The 15456-nt window shown below is 41.9% G+C and overlaps 1 protein-coding gene across 1 annotated transcript in view; it reads right to left on the reverse strand.

Annotated features, from left to right (window-relative positions):
* ankfy1 (ankyrin repeat and FYVE domain containing 1) overlaps positions 1 to 15456 on the reverse strand; it is a 45504-nt gene that overhangs the window by 9933 nt on the left and 20115 nt on the right. Inside the window, 6 exon segments of the mRNA XM_024011080.2 lie at positions 6133 to 6257; positions 6444 to 6534; positions 6821 to 6968; positions 8951 to 9127; positions 10021 to 10221; positions 10521 to 10677. Of these exon segments, the coding sequence (XP_023866848.1) occupies positions 6133 to 6257; positions 6444 to 6534; positions 6821 to 6968; positions 8951 to 9127; positions 10021 to 10221; positions 10521 to 10677 (899 nt within the window).

The raw sequence follows: 15456 nt of genomic DNA on the forward strand, positions 1-15456 counted from the left end.
ATGTAGTTACTCCACAATACTAACTGGAGGTCGACCGATTAGGATTTTTCAACGCCGATACCGATTATTGGAGGACCAAATAAAGCCAATACCGATTAAATCGGACGATTTTTATATATATATTTATAATAATGACAATTACAACAATACTAAATGAACACTTATTTTTAACTTAATATAATACATCAATAAAATCAATTTAGTCCCAAATAAATAATGAAACATGTTCAATTTGGTTTAAATAATGCAAAAACACAGTGTTGGAGAAGAAAGTARAAGTGCAATATGTGTCATGTAAAAAAGCTAACGTTTAAGTTCCTTGCTCAGAACATGAGAACATATGAAAGCTGGTGGTTCCTTTTAACATGAGTCTTCAATATTCCCAGGTAAGACGTTTCAGGTTGTCGTTATTACAGGAATTTATAGGACTAGTTCTCTCTATACCATTTGTATTTCATATACCTTTGCCTATTGGATGTTCTTATAGGCACTATAGTATTGCCAGCCTAATCTTGGGAGTTGATAGGCTTGAAGTCATAAACAGCGCTGTGCTTCAAGCATTGCGAAGAGCTGCTGGCAAACACAGGAAAGTGCTGTTTGAATGAATGCTTACGAGTCTGCTACTGCCTACCACCGCTGAGTCAGACTACTCTATCAAATCACAGACTTAATTATAATATAATAAACACACAGAAATACGATCCTTAGGTCATTAATATGGGCAAACTACCATTTCGAAAACAAAATGTTTATTCTTTCAGTGAAATACGGAACCGTTCCGTATTTTATCAAACGGGTGGCAACCCTAAGTCTAAATATTGCTGTTACATTGCACAACCTTCAATGTTATGTCATAATTATGTAAAAKTCTGGCAAATTAATTACGGTCTTTGGCTGGAAGACATGCTCTTYACACAGATCGCAACAAGCTAGGCAGYCCAAACTGCTGSATATACCCTGACTCTGCTTGCACTGAATGCAAGAGAAGTGACACAATTTCCCTAGTTGATATTGCCTGCTAACATGAATTTCTTTTAACTAAATATGCAGGTTTAAAAAAATATACTTGTGTATTGATTTTAAGAAAGGCATTGATGTTTGTGGTTAGGTACATTTGTGCAACAAATGCGTTTTTTTTGCGCTTTTGTTAAATAATCACTTAGGATTCACTTTTGGCAAAGTTGAAGAAGGCTGTGATTCGATGATAAATGAACAAAAAATGCCGATTGTTATGAAAACGTGAAAATCGGCCCTACCAAAGTTTTGCCCCAGCTAACTCCAATAATCACCTAATCATGATATTCAGTTTAGAATTCAATTTGATTAATCAGCTGTGTTTGCTAGATGAGAAAAAGTGTGACACCAAATCAGGCCCTCGAGGACTGGAGTTGCCCCACCCCTGCACTATTTTTTGAATTTAGTCTGTAAAATCAACAAGGGGTATGAACACTTTCTGAAGGCACTGTAAATGTCATTAAAAATTACTTACACAACATTTAAGACTAAGGCCGCTGTTAGTAATGACAGAAACACTCAACCCAAAGGGCCTTGATCCAGCCAGTCAGATATAGATTACCTCAGCACCTTTGCTCTCCTTCCTACCGGTGTTCAGGGCTGGGCGAAATATGGCCTGAAAATCATATCTAGACTTATGGGTGATTCATGATATACATCTCGATTTTAAATGTTCTCTCTAAATAAGCTTTGTTGTACAGTCGTGGCCAAAAGTTTTGAGAATGACACAAATATTCATTTCCAGAAAGTTTACTGCTTCAGTGTCTTTAGATATTTTTKTCAGATGTTACTATGGAATACTGAAGTATAATTAGAAGCATTTCATAAGTGTCAAAGGCTTTTATTGACAATTACATGAAGTTGATGCAAAGAGTCAATATTTGCCCTTCTTTTWCAAGACCTCTGCAATCTGCCCTGGCATGCTGTCAATTAACTTCTGGGCCACATCCTGACTGATGGCAGCSCATTCTTGCATAATCAATGCTGGGAGTTTCTCAGATCTTGTGGGTTTTTGTTTGACCACCCGCCTTGAGGATTGACCACAAGTTCTCAATGGGATTAAGGTCTGGGGAGTTTCCTGGCCATGGACCCAAAATATGGATGTTTTGTTCCCCGAGCCACTTAGTTATCACTTTTGCCTTATGGCAAGGTGCTCCATCATGCTGGAAAAGGCATTGTTCGTCACCAAACTGTTCCTGGATGGTTGGGATAAGTTGCTCTCGGAGGATGTGTTGGTACCATTCTTTATTCATGGCTGTGTTCTTAGGCAAAATTGTGAGTGAGCCCACTCCCTTGGCTGAGAAGCAACCCCACACATGAATGGTCTCAGGATGCTTTACTGTTGGCATGACACAGGACTGATGGTAGTGCTCACCTTGTCTTCTCCAAGCTTTTAACCGGATGCCCCAAACAATCAGAAAGGGGATTCAGAGAAAATGACTTTACCCCAGTCCTCAGCAGTCCAATCCCTGTACCTTTTGCAGAATATCAGTCTGTCCCTGATGTTTTTCCTGGAGAGAWGTGGCTTCTTTKCTGCCCTTCTTGACACCAGGCCATCCTCCAAAAGTCTTCGCCTCACTGTGCGTGCAGATGCACTCACACCTGCCTGCTGTCACTTCCTGAGCAAGCTCTGTACTGGTAGTGCCCCGATCCCGCAGCTGAATCAACTTTAGGAGAGGTCCTGGCGCTTGCTGGACTTTCTTGGCGCCCTGAAGCCTTCTTCACAACAATTGAACCGCCTCTCCTTGAAGTTCTTGATGATCCGATAAATGGTTGATTTAGGTGCAAATCTTACTGGCAGCAATATCCTTGCCTGTTAAGCCCTTTTTGTGCCAAAGCAATGATGACTGCACGTGTTTCCTTGCAGGTAGCAGTAGTGGACAGAGAAGAACAATGATCCCAAGCACCACCCTCCTTTTGAATCTTCCAGTCTGTTATTCGAACTCAATCAGCATGACAGAGTGATCTCCAGCCTTGTCCTCGTCACACTCACACCGTGTTAACGAGAGAATCACTGACATGATGTCAGCTAGTCCTTTTGTGGCAGGGCTGAAATGCAGTGGAAATGTTTTTTTTTTTAGATTCAGTTACATTTGCCATGGCAAAGAGGGACTTTGCAATTAATTGCAATTCATCTGATCACTCTTCATAACATTCTGGAGTATATGCAAATTGCCATCATACAAACTGAGGCAGCAGACTTTGTGAAAATKWATATTTGTGTCATTCTCAAAACTTTTGGCCACGACTGTACAAGTAAAGGTAAAATACAATTCATTGCAAACAGTCTGCAATCATTTTTATAAATTCAGGGCTTGTGAAATTATACCTCGGCTAAATATAAGCCTTGCACAACCAAAAGACCAACTAATAATGTATTATTTTATCAAAATAGTTTAACCTACTTTTTGTAATAATCACTGATATGGCTTTCAAATATGTCTATGCCCTTTTTGTTAAACATTTCAACCGGAAAAATGCATAATGCACATTCACTAATAATGACTAACTTCTTGTAGCAGGCATTATAGAAAATAAACACAGGTCTCAAACAATCTCTCAAGCACAAGCCCACGTGCTAGTCAGTAGCCAGCTAATCTTTATAATTCAAGTTTAGCCAAATTGGATCCATTTGCTAGCTAACAAGGTGGAACAGTTGMATTGTTATGAAAACACTCTTCTGTCCGTCTCCAACTGAATGTTCAACCTCTCTTTCGTATCGTCTGAGATTCCCAAAGATTGGAAAGCTGCCGCGGTCATCCCCCTCTTCAAAGGGGGAGACACTCTAGACCCAAACTGCTACAGACCTATATCTATCCTACCCTGTCTTTCTAAGGTCTTCGAAAGCCAAGTTAACAAACAGATTACCGACCATTTTGAATCCCACCATACCTTCTCCGCTATGCAATCTTGTTTCAGAGCTGGTCATGGGTGCACCTCAGCCATGCTCAAGGTCCTAAACGACATCATAACCGCCATCGATAAGAGACATTACTGTGCAGCCGTATTCATCGACCTGGCCTGGCCTTGTTTTCTCAAATGATTGCCTCGCCTGCTTTACCAACTACTTCTCTGATACAGTTCAGTGTGTCAAATCAGAGGGCCTGTTGTCCGGAACTCTGGCAGTCTCTATGGGGGTGCCACAGGGTTCAATCCTTGKTCCGACTCTCTTCTCTGTATACATCAATGATGTTGCTCTTGCTGCTGGTGATTCTCTGATACACCTCTACRCAGACAACACCATTCTGTATACTTCTRGCCCCTCTTTGGACACTGTGTTAACTAACCTCCAGACGAGCTTCAATGCCATACAACTCTCCTTCCTTGGCCTCCAACTGCTCTTAAACGCAAGTACAACTAAATGCATGCTATTCAACCGATCACTGCCCGCATCTGCTCGCTCGTCCAGCATCACTACTCTGGACGGCTCTGACTTAGAATACGTGGACAACTACAAATACCTAGGTGTCTGGTTAGATTGTAAACGCTCCTTCCAGACTCACATTAAGCATCTCCWTTCCAAAATTAAATCTAGAATCGGCTTCCTATATCGCAACAAAGCATCCTTCACTCATGCTGCCAAACATACCCTCGTAAAACTGACCATCCTACCGATCCTYGACTTCGGTGATGTCATCTATAAAATAGCCTCCAACACTCTACTCAACAAACTGGATGCAGTCTATCACAGTGCCATCCGTTTTGTCGCCAAAGCCCCATACACTACCCACCATTGCRGCCAGTRCGCTCTYGTTGGTTGGCCCTCGCTTCATACTCGTCGCCAAACCCACTGGCTACAGGTTATCTACAAGTCTCTGCTAGGTAAAGCCCCGCCTTATCTCAGCTCACTGGTCACCATAGCAGCACCCACTCGTAGCACGCACTCCAGCAGGTATATCTCACTGGTCACCCCCAAAGCCAATTACTCCTTTGGTCGTCTTTCCTTCCAGTTCTCTGCGCCAATGACTGGAACGAACTGCAAAAATCTCTGAAGCTGGAAACACTTATCTCCCTCACTAGCTATAAGCACCAGCTGTCAGAGCAGCTCACAAATCACTGCACCTGTACATAGCCCATCTGTAAACAGCCCATCCATCTACCTACCTCATCCCCATACTGTATTTATTTATTTATCTTGCTCCTTTGCACCCCAGTATCTCTACTTGCACATTCATCTTCTGCACATCTACCACTCCAGTGTTTAATTGCTATGTTGTAATTACTTCGCCACCATGGCCTATTTATTGCCTTAACTCCCTTATCTTACCTCATTTGCACTCACTGTATATAGACTTTGTTTTATTTTTTTCTACTGTATTACTGACTGTATGTTTTGTTTTATTCCATGTGTAACTCTGTGTTGTTGTATGTGTCGAATTGCTATGCTTTATCTTGGCCAGGTCGCAGTTGCAATTGAGAACTTGTTCTCAAATAGCCTACCTGGTTAAATAAAGGTGAAAAAAAAATGTAAAGCATGCTACCGTGTGCATTTTGTTCAGATGTTGAAATCTACATTATTTCTCAGAATGAGAACGAGTTGACAATTCCAAATATAAATTGTGCTTTATGCTTATTCCACATTTATAAAACAGACTAGACAGCCAATATAACAGTCTTGGCTAAAATGCTGCCAGTGGTACCGCAATGCCGCGTGCGACAAACTGAATGAATTTTCTAGAATCAATGTTCTTAATACTCCTWTTTTAGTAGTTTMTGCTCTGCGTGCAATTTGAGTAGTTGATACATAAAAAAGGTATCATTAGAAAGGTTAACTCCTCTACTACAGTAAAATAATGTCTCAAAGTCTTTCGGTGTCCATATGACCGATACTGTTGGACCAAAACTCAAATAGTGAGTTGAAACCGCTTGTCAGAGAGGAAGAAGTGATCTCAAATCTTTTTTATTGTGAGTGGCAGGGGAAGGGGCTTGGTGTGTATGTGTGTAAATGGGAAGGTGTACAGTCACAGCAGAAGGAGCGAAGGAGATGAGACCAAAAAGACAACATGTGGACATAAATGCTCATAAAAACAAAAAACTTGATTTTTGCAATAYAGGTATTTGAAATATCTCCCTAAAACATTTAATTTGAATTAAATGTGATATATTACTCAATCCTACCTGTGTTCCCTTCATTGTCCGGTTTGTCCAGAGGGTACTCAGGCATACATTCCAAGAACAGTTCAAAGATGGCCGCCGCATTCTCTTTCCCATATTGCCCCAGAACGTGCATCGGTGACTGGCCCCTACAAAACAAAAAATAGCTCAGTGAACAAACACATTAAACCTTTCCCTTTGTCCTTCAACATCTTGATCTTACTTGYTGTTTTTAATGTAAGAGCTTCGGTGGGAAAGATTTCCAATGTATTTTTACATTAAGTAAATCAATTTGAACTGTAAAACGGAACTGAAGTACTGTTGAGGGAGTGTACCTGAGATTGAAGGCCTCAGCATCAATGTTGGACTCCGTGAGAAGGGCACGCACGTTATTAAGGCGACCCTGCATTACGGCCAGGTGCAGGGCTGAGGAGAGAAAAGAGAGGAAAACCTGAGTATTAGCACGAGCTAAACTGAGATGAGAGACAAAGMAACAGTTAAACGAGATTGCAGGGTAATGATATTGCATAGCAGAATTTCAAACTAATTACATTTCAGGAGTTGGAAATTGAATCTAAGCTGAWACAGCCTCATCTACGGTTGTGTCCCAAATGGCACCATCATCTCTACTTCCCTGGTCAAAAGTAGTGCACTATATATAGGGAATAGGGAGCCATTTSTGTTACAGCCTACATTACGTGTCAGTCAGTACCGTTGTTGCCATTCTCATCCACAGCKGTGAAGTCCACTCCGTTCTCCAGCAGCACAGAGCAGATAGCAGCCAGGTCCTGCTGGGCTGCCAGGTGTAGAGCTGTCTGTCTGTGTTTGGTCAGCTCATTCACTTTGGCCCCTGCCAGCAGCTGCAATGGACATACAAGAGTCAGATAGGAGTCGAAATCAGACACACAAGCATCTCAGACATGCACACAGACATTGGTTGCATTCCAGGTTGTCTCTTTTACATTTKAGTTGCATATCTCAGAACAGCATATTAAATGTGCTTCCTGACATTAAACACTTCACAATCTGATCATCTGCACACCATGACCGCAATTATGACGAAACACCCTAGACAGACAATTGGGGCTCTATTTTGCTGGGTTTGGATAATACCACCACACAGTTACAGTATTAACCTCACTAGGGTATGTGGGACGGTAGCGTCCCACCTCGTCAACAGCCAGTGAAACTGCAGGGCGCCAAATTCAAAACAGAAATCCATAATTAAAATTCCTCAAACATACAAGTATTTTATACCATTTTAAAGATACACTTGTTGTAAAACCAGCCACAGTGTCCGATTTCAAAAAGGCTTTACGACGAAAGCACACCAAACAATTGTTAGGTCAGAGCCAAGTCACAGAAAAACACAGCCATTTTTCCAGCCAAAGAGAGGAGTCACAAAAAGCAGAAATAGAGATAAAATGAATCACTAACCTTTGATGATCTTCATCAGATGACACTCATAGGACTTCATGTTACATAATACATGCATGTTTTGTTCGGTAAAGTTCATATTTATATCCAAAAATCTCAGTTTACATTGGCGCGTTATGTTCAGTAGTTCCAAAACATCCGGTGATTTTGCAGAGACCACATCAATTTACGAAATACTCATAATAAACATTGCTAAAAGATACAACTGTAATGCATGGAATTTTAGATCCACTTCTCCTTAATGCTACCGCTGTGTCAGATTTCCAAAAAACTTTACGGAAAAAGCACACCATGCAATAATCTGAGTACAGCGCTCAGAGACCAACACAACCCAAACAGATATCCGCCATGTTGTGTAGTCAACAGAAGTCAGAAATAGCATTATAAATATTCACTTACCTTTGATGATCTTCATCAGAATGCACTCCCAGGAATCCCAGTTCCAGAATAAAGTTTGATTTGTTCGATAATGTCCAACATTTATGTCCAAATGCCTCCTTTTTTGTTTGCGCGTTTAGCCCAGTAATCAAAATTCATGACGCGCGATCACTAGGTGCAGACGAAAAGTCAAAAAGTTCCGTTAGTCCGTAGGAACATGTCAAACGATGTATAGAATCAATCTTTAGATGTTTTTAACATAAATCTTCAATAATGTTCCAACCGGAGAATTCCATTGTCTTCAGAAATGCAATGGAACGCAAGCTAACTATCACGTGAACGCGCGTGGCCAGCTCGTAGCTCTCTGGCAGACCTCTGACTCATTCCCCTCTCATTCGCCCGCACTTCACAGTAGAAGCATCAAACAAGGTTCTAAAGACTGTTGACAACTAGTGAAAGCCTTAGGAAGTGCAATATGACGCCATAGACACTGTGTATTCGATAGGCAAAGAGTTGAAAAAACACAAACCTCAGATTTCCCACTTTCTGATTGGATTATTTCTTCAGGTTTTTGCCGCCATTTGAGTTCTGTATACTCACAGACATCATTCAAACAGTTTTAGAAACTTCAGAGTGTTTTCTATCCAAATCTAAATATATGCATATTCTAGCTTTTATGGCTGAGTAGCAGGCAGTTTAATTTGGGCACGCTTYTCATCCAAAATTCCCAATGCTGCCCCCTAYCCTAGAAAAGTTAAGCCATGGAGCATGTTGATTGGCCAGTRAGTGGTCAAGCCCACRTCACACCTGTAAGTTATTAATGCATAAAAAGCCAGCCCTTTATTTCCACAGCCAGCTACTGCGCCATTGATTCCGACTGTGCTACAGCGCCACGCAAGAGCACCAAGATCGACTTARKTTTGTTAAAATAGAGCCCAAAGACACAGCTATTCACACAATAACAGCTTCTCACACTGGTGAAAAAGCCGCTTAGCTACTGGTGAGAAGGTAGGGTAGGCATCATTACTAGGTTGCGRACGATGATCTCCGAGCCAGCCTGAACAGCCAGGTGTAGAGGAGTCTGCTTGGCAGCGTCCTGCACCCGGGAGTTCACGTTGGCCTGGACACTGATCAGGAACAGAACACTCTCGATGTCAGAGTTCTGCACCGCCACATGCAAGAAGTTACGCCCTTTGTTGTCCACCTGAGAGGAAAGAGAAGGATGGTGGGGGTTAAACTTCATCATACACAATGTGTTTGGCGTTAGTAACAAAGTAGGGATGGGCACGGTTATTTAAATATCCGAACAGACGTTAGGATTCGACCTATTTTAACTCTTAACACTCGTACCTGTATACAGACTCACAATAGCAGATTTGAAAACGGATAAGCACCTAAATTGGAACACAGTTGCTGTACAGTAACAYTTTAWACATTATGTCAGAGCTCAAGGTCTCCACTTCACAGCGCAGTATTGTTTTGACTGACAGCGGTTCTGAACTTGAACACCACGAGAAAAGAAGTTGCTCCCACCACTCCCGCTAATTGGGTGACATTGCAAATGTTTTGTTGTCGGASTGAGGGAACTGCTTTAAATAGGRCTCAATGTATTTTGAAAGAGATGACGTTGAGGATTATAATAATTACCGCTTTGATGTCAAACAAGCAATCCAAGCACCCGTTAGTCCAAATGTGCACTTCACATATCCAGATCATAAAACTCATGTCATACACAGTGTCAATGTTTATGMTCACTATGCTTGATGTAAAGTTACAAGATGACATAGCATCATATGTTGGGTTGTTCTGAACAGAATGAGCCTATGTTTGTCATATTGTGAAGACATTTGGTAGGGAACATGCACTTGAATGCACCGGACTATTCTAAGCGCACTAAAATAACGATCGTATTTTGTACCATGTTGGCAATAGAAAACGCTTTCAAATGATGGCTCTATCCCGAGAAAGTCTCCATTTAAGTTTAAAATCTAAATAAATGTTACATTTTATATATATTATCCGGATATACCCCCCCCCAGTTATATAATTTGAATAGTGAAATCATTTCAAATGCCCATCCCTGTGTATGTCTCTCACCTGTTCGGCAGCCCCGGGCTCTCTCTTGAGGATGGCCTCTGCAGCCTTGTTGTTTTTGTGTGTCATGGCGCAGGCAAAGGGGGTCATGCCCAGGCGATCACGCGCGTTCAGACGTATGTCTGGGTGGGATATGAGCTGCTGGATGATGACATTGTGYTGGTTGCTAATGGCAACGTGGATAGGCGCTCGGCCCTCTGCGTCCTGGGTAGACACAGCTCATATTAGCCACAATAAACGGGGTTTGATGTGACAGACACGAGATACTCCTCACTCACTCATTAAGCATGCTTTTGGACCACGACTCTCAAAGTGGAGGAATCTATTAAAAGTGAGGAGTGGGAGATGCCTGTGCTTAGAGGAGTGACTGCCWGGTGAAACTGACCTGTGGATTGACAGTCAGGGAGACTGCATATGCTGAAAAACTGCAGTAGATGTTCTAGGCTCCAGGAGGAATAAAACGCCTAAGTAAGTAAGTAAGTAAGTAAGTAAGTGAGACATACCTGTGTGTTGACATTGGCCCCAAACTCCAGAAGGCACTGCACCACCTCCTCCAGCCCCCAGCTGCCTGCCAGRTGGAGGGGTGACTGTCCGTCCCTGGCCTCCTCATCCCCCTCTCCGTTAAGACCTGGACGCCGCGGGCTGTTTACATCACAACCACTAGAGGAGAGACAGGGTTAGATTAGACACAGTCATTAGGCACGGATCACACTGGTTAACCATGAAACTACTTCCTCTTGCTGACTCATTCAGAACCAAGATGGATACCTCAACTATGCTGAATAAAAATATTTTTTTTAACGCAACATGCAACAATTTCTAATATTTTACTGAGTTACAGTTCATATAAGAAAATCAGTCAATTTAAATAAATTCATTAGGCCCCAATCTATGGACTTCACATGACTGGGCAGGGGTGCAGCCATGGGTGGGCCTTTGAGGGCATAGGCCCAGCCACTGGGGAGCCAGGGCCAGCCAAACAGAATAGGTTTTTCCCACAAAAGAGCTTTATTACAGACAGAAATACTACCCCCCAATGTGGTGGTCCTGGGCTGGCTTGGTTACACGTGGTCTGCAGTTGTGAGGCCAGTTGGACATACTGCAAAGTTCTCTAAAACGACGTTAGAGGCAGTTTATGGTAGAGAAATGAACATTAAATTATCTGTCAACAGCTCAGGTGGATATTCCTGCAGTCAGCATGCCAATTGCGCACTCCCTCAAAACTTGAGACATCTATGGCATTGTGTGACAAAACTGCACATATAGGACTGGCCTTTTATTGTCCCCCAGCACAAGGTGCACCTGTGTAATGATCATATTGTTTAATAAGCTTCTTGATATGCCACACCTGTCAGGTGGATGGATTATCTTGGCAAAGGAGAAATGCTTACTAACAGGGATGTAAATAAATTTGTGCACAACATTTTTTGAGAAATAAGGAACATTTCTGGGATTTTTTATTTCAGCTCATGAAACACGGGAGCAACACTTTACCTGTTGCGTTTCTGTTTTTGTTCAGTGTAGATTCAACTCAACTGGAATCTGGAGAATTATCACTCCACAAATAAAGAATGGAWAAATGGGAATGCTCAAAGGTGCAAACATGGCAGCTAGTGTAAAAGTTGGCCAAACTCTATAGGTGACTGTGTAAAAGTAAATAAACTGTTTGAATTAGCAGCCAAACAACAATACACTAATAAGCACCCAAATTGGAACATAGTGGCTGTACACTAACGTGCGATACATGACATCAGAGCTCTGGCTCTGCGCATCACCATATGGGTTTGTACGAGCACCGTGCCCCCATCCCTCACGGTAATTGGGCAACATTTGCAAATGTTTTGTTGTCCAAGTGAGGTTAATGCTGTAAATTAAGATGACTCGGTGCATTTTGAAAGATGAGGCATTGAGGATTATAAATCAGGGATGCAAACTGGTGAGGGCCGAAAAATACATTTAGCACAGAAACACGCAAAACAAAATTGCCTATTTTCACAGTGGGGTTGTCRCAATACCAACATTTTACTAATGTGATACCAGGCTAAGTATCACGATACCGAGTAGTATAGTGTCGTGACTTTACTTTCATTAATCTAATTACCTATTTAATCCACGAAATATGTTTAATTGTTACCCAATTAAATTAATTATGTTACAATTAACTCAGTAGGATTTGGGGCACCATGGAAGAAGTTGTTTAGAGAGTTACCATCTCCCAAATTAAACTTGAAGGTCCCATTTCATCAATAAACAGTCCTCTTCATAATTATTACCTCTTATCATCATTCTGACCATTCGTAAACTTCCTGGATCTGCAAAAACCCCAGCCTACCTCATTATTCAGTACTACACATAATGGTTTAATTATTTATTTACTCGCTTACTAAATAATAACACAATAAACATACACCCTTTACATGAGAAAGGTCCTTCGCGGACCGACAAGATATGACTGCTTGTTACAACAGATACAGTTGAAAGTCGGAAGTTACATACACCTTAGCCAAATACATTTAAACTCAGTTTCACGATTCCTGATATTTAATCCTTGTAAAAATGCACTGTCTTAGGTCAGTTAGGATCACCACTTTATTTTGAGAATGTGAAACATCAGAATAATAGTAGAGAGAATTATTTATTTCAGCACATTCCCAGTGGGTCAGAAGTTTACATACATTCAATTAGTATTTGGTAGCATTGCCTTTAAATTGTTTAATTTGGGTCAAACGTTCCGGGTAGCCTTCCACAAGCTTCCCACAATAAGTTGGGTGAATTTTGGCCCATATCTCTTGACACAGCTGGTGTAACTGAGTCAGGTTTGTAGGCCTCCTTGCTCGCACACGCTTTTTCAGTTCTGCCGACACATTTTCTATGGGATTGAGGTCAGGGCTTTGTGATGGCCACTCCAATACCTTGACTTTGATGTCCTTAAGCCATTTTGCCACAACTTTGGAAGTATGCTTGGGGTCATTGCCCATTTGGAAGACCCACTTGCGACCATGCGTTAACTTCCTGACTGATGTCTTGAGAAGTTGCTTCAATATAGCCACAATTTTCCTGCCTCATGATGCCATCTATTTTGTGAAGTGCACCAGTCCCTCCTGCATCAAAGCACCCCCACAACATGATTCTGCCACCCCCGTGCTTCACGGTTGGGTGGTGTTCTTCAGCTTGCAAGCCTGCCTCTTTTTCCTCCAAACATAACGATGGTCATTATGGCCAAACAGTTCTATTTTTGTTTCATCAGACCAGAGGACATTTCTCCAAAAAGTATGATCTTTTCCCCTATGTGCAGTTGCAAACCGTAGTGTGGCTTTTTTAACAGCGGTTTTGGAGCAGTAGCTTCTTCCTTGCTGAGCGGCCTTTCAGGTTATGTAGATATAGGACTCGTTTTACTGTGGATATAGATATTTTTGTACCCGTTTCCTCCAGCATCTTCACAAGGTCCTTTGCTGTTGTTCTGGGATTGATAAGCCCGTTTCGCACCAATGTACGTTCATCTCTAGGAGACAGAGCGCGTCTCCTTCCTGAGGGGTATGACGGCTGCGTGGTCCCACGGTGTTTATACTTGCGTACTATTGTTTGATTTTCCCATGATGTCAAGCAAAGAGGCACGGAGTTTGAAAGAAGGCCTTGAAATACATCCACAGGTACACCTCCAATTGACTCAAATTATGTCAATTAGCCTCCCAGAAGCTTCTAAAGGCATGGCATCATTAACTGCAATTTTCCAAGCTGTTTAAAGGCACAGTCAACTTTGTGTATATAAACTTCTGACCCAGTGGAATTGTGATACAGTGAATTATAAGTGAAATAATCTGTCTGTAAACAATTGTTGGAAAAACTACTTGTGTCATGCACTAAGTAGATGTCCTAACCAACTTGCCAAAACTATAGTTTGTTAACAAGAAATTTGTGGAGTGGTTGAAAAACAAGCTAATAACTCCAACCTAAGTGTATGTAAACTTCCGACTTCAACTGTAGATAGCGAATGAGAGAAAGAGAACAAGAGAGAGAACGAGAGAGAGAGAGAACGAGAGAGAGAGAGAGAACGAGAGAGAGAACGAGAGCGAGAGAGAGAACGAGAGAGAACGAGAGAGAGGACACTTATCGTGGATACATTCTAGGACTGTCCTCATATTAATCATATAACTTGCACACGAACCGCAGCCCGTTTGGAATAAGAAATCATTCATGTATTTACGTGTGAAATTCCTTCATTCGTCGTTTATCTCGGTCAGAACCAAGCCTTCTCTGAAATTTGTTGGCCTTCCCACTGTATGGCTCTGATTTTCCAAAATGGGTCTCCACGTTCCCGTCTTCTACTGTTGTTCACTCTGGAAGATAACCAGCCATGTCGACGGTTCCCATTGGTGATGAGCGTAGTACGATAGTCTCACTTTTATTCGCTTTTCTCGATATCTGACTTAAGACAGCTAATCAGCTGTACCAGTGATTGTCTGAGGTGAGCTTCTCGCCTCTTCCTCCTCGTGTTGGTATTCAGGATTCAGACAACGATGTGCATAAGCTAAATCTCTTCGTCTCTCTGGTCCAAAGGAAGGTGAGTTCATTTCTTCACCTCGTGTTGAGGTTCAAAGCGTCAACCATTTCCAACATGAAGCTACCCGCCTCACATTTCAAGGTTGAAACCTTTTCCAAGCCTTTATGCACTCTTGGTCAAAAGGGGCGTTCTGTCATGGTGACAAGCTATCTGACCTCACCTCGGGGCGTGGATACTTAATGTGCAAAGGATATGATTACAAGTTCTCTTATGACTCCTAAATTCACATTCCTATCTTAACAAAATTACTTTCATAATTTGTCATATTGTATGCACCACATATTGGATGAACACTTGACAGATAAAGGGGTATCCTTTCCAAGTTACAGTATTTGGTCATTACAGTTTTTACTGACATCGCAAATGTAAAAAAAAACAAGTTAGTTTTCTACATCTACCCACTGACCATTCCCCACGTTCTTCTGTTAGAAATATTGTTCCGATATTCACTTTTTGGACATTAGAGTTTTGGGTGGGCAAAAGTCTATCTAGACAAAGGCATTCCTTTGGTTGATACTAAAACGGAGAAAGAGAGAGAGAACGAGATCTCTCCTGCTTAAATTTACGACCGGGTATAAACGGTCAACCATCCAGCAACCTCCCTCTCCCCTCTGTGGGAAAAAAGAGAAGCCTGGTTACTGTCACAATCCCACCAGTCTGATCCTCACAGGACAGTCATGACAATAGTGACACCACAGGGTTTGCCACGCCAATAATTAAACAAATATAACATCACTGTCTGCACACCCCAGCTTGCCATCATGTCTAAATAACATTTCAAAACTGATGGCGATGCGCAAAAAGAACAGACGATGAGAAGCAGCTGAGTAGGCTAATGGCTGGTTAGGGGGATGCGACTGGCTGCTCACAGCTGTCAC

The sequence above is a fragment of the Salvelinus sp. IW2-2015 genome, linkage group LG20, assembly GCF_002910315.2.
Source record: "Salvelinus sp. IW2-2015 linkage group LG20, ASM291031v2, whole genome shotgun sequence".
NCBI classification, from domain to species: Eukaryota; Metazoa; Chordata; class Actinopteri; order Salmoniformes; family Salmonidae; genus Salvelinus; species Salvelinus sp. IW2-2015.